Below are 5,518 nucleotides of genomic sequence, written 5' to 3' on the forward strand. Positions count from 1 at the left end.
ACACTGCATATCTAAAGCAAAAAGTTTAGCATTCGATTGGATGTCCTATCCAACATTCTAGCCACTCAGTTTGCAAAGATATGCTAGAGCTCAAAACGACCGAACGAAAACGACCGAACGAATCGTTACTCCTGCCTTTTTAGAGAATAAGAACCGATCAATGATTATATTCTGCAAGAAGTAAAATTCTTTAAAATAATGTACAAAGTAACCCGACCGGTCGGGTTGTTGTTGTTGTTTCCGAAAATTAAACTAGTGTTTGGCCATATTCCGAAATTTGCTTTAAACAATTTGAGTTTGGTGAAGTTTGGTTTGAAAATGAAAATCTGTTTGGACATAATTTTTCAAATAAGATTTCACTATTTTTCTTTTTTGAAAAAACATGAAATATGACTTATACCTATAAGTTCTAAAATCTATCAAAAATACCCAACAATATCAAACAAATAAACAAACTTGCTAATCCTGTATCAATTCCATTCATTATCATTATCACAAACCATAGTCCTAAACATAGATAAGTTTGGCACAAACTTATCATTTTTATAATGAACTACATAATACACTATCCTAAATCCATAACCTGATATTTTAATATCAACTGCTAATAACACAATTACTAACCACTATAATTCATCATATTGCAATAATATTACAAGATCCATCAGTCCAAAAGAAAATGATAGTAATTAGCTGGTGGTTAGTTGGGTCATAACAGATGGTGGTTTTATTTTTATTTTTTTTATTTTTTTAAATAAAATACAAAAGTTTGGGGTAATTTTGAAATTGTTAAAAAATCAAACAGTGATATTTTAGGCCAAAACAGGTCTAAAGCTAGTTTTGGGATTTGGAACTTTTGTTTTCAAAATCTGCCAAAACATGGATAAAATCTATAAACAAACCAAAATTTTTTTTGAAAAAAGCTTGACAAAATCTATGGCCAAAGGAAGTCGAGATGTATTAAGAATCTGAAAAATTGAGAACTTTGCTAGGCAGGTACAAAGCAAGTGTAATTATATTATTAACTGGGAGCCTCCCCCACTAGATGTTTCGTCATTCCATTTGTAGCTGTGCTCTTACCTCTATGACATTCATGTCCATCTCCTTTGTTCTTGTGCCTTTTCATTTTTGACTGCCTGCAATGTCTAATGACAGGACTAGGTGTCAAATGAAGAATTTCATGAATCCATTCATTGTACAAAGGCCATCAAGTTTTACGTACAACATAGCAGAAAACGGTCAGAAGCTATTGACTGCATCTACATTGTCAAGCTCTCTGGGTTCTCGACAATATTTGAGAATGTTTGAAGGAAGGCTGCCAAGTCAGCACCATAAATAATCCGGTGATCTGCCGTGACATTCACCTGTATAACATAATAAGGAGGGTTAGCTTAAGAACGTTATGTCACGCAATTTTATAGCAGGGCCTCGGTTAAGCTTCAAAGCGTGTCTTTACTTTACATTCAAATGATTGTACTTGAGATTAATTAAGATATCAGTAGTTGTAATGTACTCTCTTTCAAGCAACATAGCCAGCATAAAATTGGCCTGTACCAAAGAGCCAAATATCATTACGCTCATGCCTAAGTTTGCAGTTCGAGAAGACTCCATTGAAGAAGCAGAGATATAGGACTCATCCAAGAAATGTACAAGCACAAGGAATAACCAATTAATAAATGGTCTGATGATGCATGTAGTAGATCGGTGAACCAACAAGACACAGTGCTATATCTTCTAGCTTTATGTATATACAGGATGAGTCAAAAGTGTAATTAGACAGGACTAGATGTCTAATCGATGACAATTCAAATATCTAGACTCCGCCATTTCAAAAGATAGAAGAATATGTAACATATATAACTGAAAATAGTATGACCAAAATTGAGAAAATGCAACAGGAATGCTATACGATATGAAAATACCTCTCCAAATGAGAGGCAAGATCTACATACCAATACTATATGGGAGTATGTTTCTCACCTCTAACGGCCATCACTTACTACAAGGTGAGTATTGTAGAAATTAATGTTAAGATGCATGCATGATGATACAAGATTAGATTATATCAGAAATGACCACATGAAATAGAAGGTGCAAATAGCATTCAGACACCACATAAGGGATAAATAGAACCTCCTCAAAGGAGCTAAAATGTGAGAGCAAATAAGAGATTCCTAAAACTTGGAGAACTAAAATATGCATACAATGCTAACCTACTACAACTATGTAGTAGGTTAGCAAAACCCATATAAAATTATTTTTCACTTTCACTTTTATTTTGTATTTTGTAATGATGATGATATGAGTTGAGCTTAAAGAAACAAGTGAGGATCCATATCGCTAACCCAACTTGTTTGGGACTGAGGCGTAGTTGTTGTAATAAATTATGCAATCATAAGGCCACTGATTTCACAAATGCGGAGCAGACCATGGACCATGATCACGAGATAAATAAAGGAATTAGTGAAAAAATCGGACCACTCTACCAAACACATTTAGACTATGAGTAGAGTAGCCCAAGAACGTTATAGACCTCCCTGAACGCCCTTTTAAAACTCATGTAGGACAACTATGTAATGCAACGGATAAGAATAGGAATGAACTACTGAAGTAGAAGAAAAGCAGGGCTATGTCAGGATGAATGTGGGTAATAGATCTTTGAGGATATCTCATTGATAACACTTAATTATTTCATAAGCTCAATGTGTGATTTTCAGAGAATCAGAATTTTAATTAGAAGTTAACGAGTGGAAACAATATACAAGACAAACGAATGAAGTTTATTGAAAAAGAATTTAAATAATGAAACAAGATATGAGACCCATAATAGAAGAAAGAAATACAAGGATAAAGCAGTTATTATTAAAATCTTCTCAAAGCCGCCAAACGTTGAAGAAAAACAAGTAACAGGATTTTCTATTGCAATCACCTGAAGGAAGGCCAAGGCTTCTTAGATCTCAATAGGTAGATAGTGAATGTAATACATTCTGTTTTCCAACTTTCAACATTCAAGGGGAAAATATAGTAATGGCTTTCACCACAATTTAGATCAAAACTAAACAAATTTAGTTTTTGTGATGGGTCATGCAAGTTATGCGAGAAACTTAAATAAAATAAGAGGGAGCATTTATATAACTAAAACTCGTTTTTGATTTTCCGTCTCCTCCAACAAAACACTCTCTAAACCAACCAACAAAAGAGAGGAAGAAACAAAGGGTTTTCATGATTGACTTCATCAACAACAGCTTGAACACAGGAACTGGATACAAGACATACCAGCATCTTATTTTTGACAGAGAAGAAACCTTCAGAGTCGGAGACAACAGTTGGTTTTGATGCTCCAACAGCCATAATAGCCCCCTGAACGTTATCCCAGTTTCAGAATAGTTGCTACTTCCTAAGAACAGGATGACTTGTAAACAGAAATAGAAGAAAATGGTACATCTAATTTCTAACCTGACCGGGAGGAAGAATAGCATCAAATCTGTCCACACCAAACATGCCTAAGTTGGACAACGTGAAAGTCCCTGAAAACAAAACCTTTCAATGTCAGTACTCAAAGATCTCACTGAATGAATTAGCTACAGAGGTTCACATTCAAAGACAAACAAATCAAATAAAGCATATTGTTACCTGAATTGTACTCGTGTGGCTGAAGTTGCTTAGCCCTAGCCTTGTCTACCAATTCCTTCCACTTTTGAGACAATAGATAAAGATCCAACTACACCAAGGTAACAAAACGATAAGCATTATATCACTAAACTTTACATCTTTCTCGAGCTCACTAACCAACCCATGCGAATAGAGAATGTTGCTTCATTTAGAAATAGAGAATGTAATTCTACCTTGTCAGCATCCTGAAGCACTGGGGTGATCAATCCACCATTAATTGCCACAGCAACAGCAATATTAATACTGCTATTATAAGTAAAGCTCTTCCCGTCTTTACAAGTGGCGTTCACAACCGGATGTTGAGCCAGGGCCACTGCTGCAGCTTTAGCTAACAGTGCAGTCATTGTAACACCTTTTGGCTTAACCTGTTATTAATTGAATTCCAAAGCATGTCAAGCCCAGAACGTAAAGGCAAATAGGTATCAGTTCATTTGCCATTTCTATGAATTTTCCACCACAACATTTGATGCATCAACATAATACAGTAAGACCTTTCTATAACAACATCGCTATAACCGATTTTTATGCTATGTTATAACATGTCATTTATTACAGTAGCTCACCATAGCAGCAAAAGAATATCGGTTCAAATGAAGTTGTTATAGAAAGGTTTGACTATAGATTAACTTACCTTTTCATACAGCGCATCAAGGGCGTTGGTACTAACTGGATATCCAACACGGAATGTGGGAACAGAGAGGCTCTCCATCATATTCTTTGATACTGCAATTTGCATTGTGGTGAAAGGAACAACAGTCGACCCTGGAATGTCAGGAAAGCTAGTGGGATACGCTTTTGCAGGAGCAGCCGCAGCCGGGATCGGAGCAGCTACTGCAGTTGCAGAAGGGATGCTTTTAGGAGTAATCCCTGCGGCCTTCTCGACATCCTCCGGGGTAATCCGTCCAAATGCCCCCGTCCCAGTCACTTTGTTGATATCAATTTCGTGCTGCTTCGTTAACTTCTTCGCATAAGGCGTGGCGACAATCTTAATTGGTGGTCCATCCAACGGAGGTGGAGGTGATGGTGGAGCAGCAGCATCAGTGGTAGTGGTAGCAGCAGGAGAGGTTTCTAGTTTGGATTGGCCTTTGGCTCTAATCTTAGCTTCGGCAATTTCATCTTCAGTCTCAGCTAATAGCCCAATAGGAGCGCCAACAGGAGCTGTCTCGCCGTCGTTGACAACAATAGCAGCGAGAATGCCACCGTAGAATGTCTCAACGTCCATGTCAGCTTTATCAGATTCGACAACCACCACAGATTCTCCTTTGGAGAGGACGTCACCCTCGGACTTAGTCCAGGAGACAATTTTGCCTTCGGTCATGGTAGAACTGAGAGCGGGCATGAAAATCTCACGGATCTTCGATTGGACAACGGGGAGTTTGTATTGGCGAGGGAATGCCGCCGCCGTCGCCGCCGCGGAAGATCGGAGGGAAGAAGGAGAAGAGATTGTGGAGGAAAATGAGAGAGCTGGGGACTTGGATTGGAGAAGCGACGCCATTGGAAATGCCGAAGTGATTTAGAAGAATTAATTTAGTTAAGCTCGTATATATATGTGAAGAAGAGAAAGAAGAAAGGGGCGGAGAAGACGAGGAACGGTTATTTCGTTTGGACATTACATTTCAGTAATTTCAACTACTCCCACCTGTCTCATATTAATAATAGTCGTTGCTTGCCAAAAATAGTTATTTCATTTTAGAAGTTGTCTTAAAATAGTTGTTCAACATAAAATTGATAATTTTTTTGCCTGTTTTAACTTTAGTAATAATTATTCTTAAAAATGGAGATAACAAATAAATAAAATAAATATTCAATGAAAAAAGATTATATCTTAAGACATAAATAAGGGTAG

At 37.0% G+C, this 5,518-nt stretch overlaps 1 protein-coding gene across 1 annotated transcript; it reads right to left on the bottom strand.

Annotated features, from left to right (window-relative positions):
• LOC109226564 (dihydrolipoyllysine-residue acetyltransferase component 4 of pyruvate dehydrogenase complex, chloroplastic-like) lies at positions 454-5,287 on the bottom strand. Its single transcript, XM_019391354.1, has 7 exons — positions 4,304-5,287; positions 3,846-4,037; positions 3,634-3,721; positions 3,457-3,527; positions 3,277-3,360; positions 1,223-1,364; positions 454-1,145 (listed from the first exon to the last, which is right to left on the bottom strand). The coding sequence occupies exons 1-6, from the start codon at positions 5,165-5,167 to the stop codon at positions 1,260-1,262; spliced, it is 1,404 nt and encodes a 467-aa protein (XP_019246899.1). The 5' UTR covers positions 5,168-5,287; the 3' UTR covers positions 454-1,145; positions 1,223-1,259.

This window comes from Nicotiana attenuata, chromosome 6 (assembly GCF_001879085.1).
Source record: "Nicotiana attenuata strain UT chromosome 6, NIATTr2, whole genome shotgun sequence".
NCBI classification, from domain to species: domain Eukaryota; kingdom Viridiplantae; phylum Streptophyta; class Magnoliopsida; order Solanales; family Solanaceae; genus Nicotiana; species Nicotiana attenuata.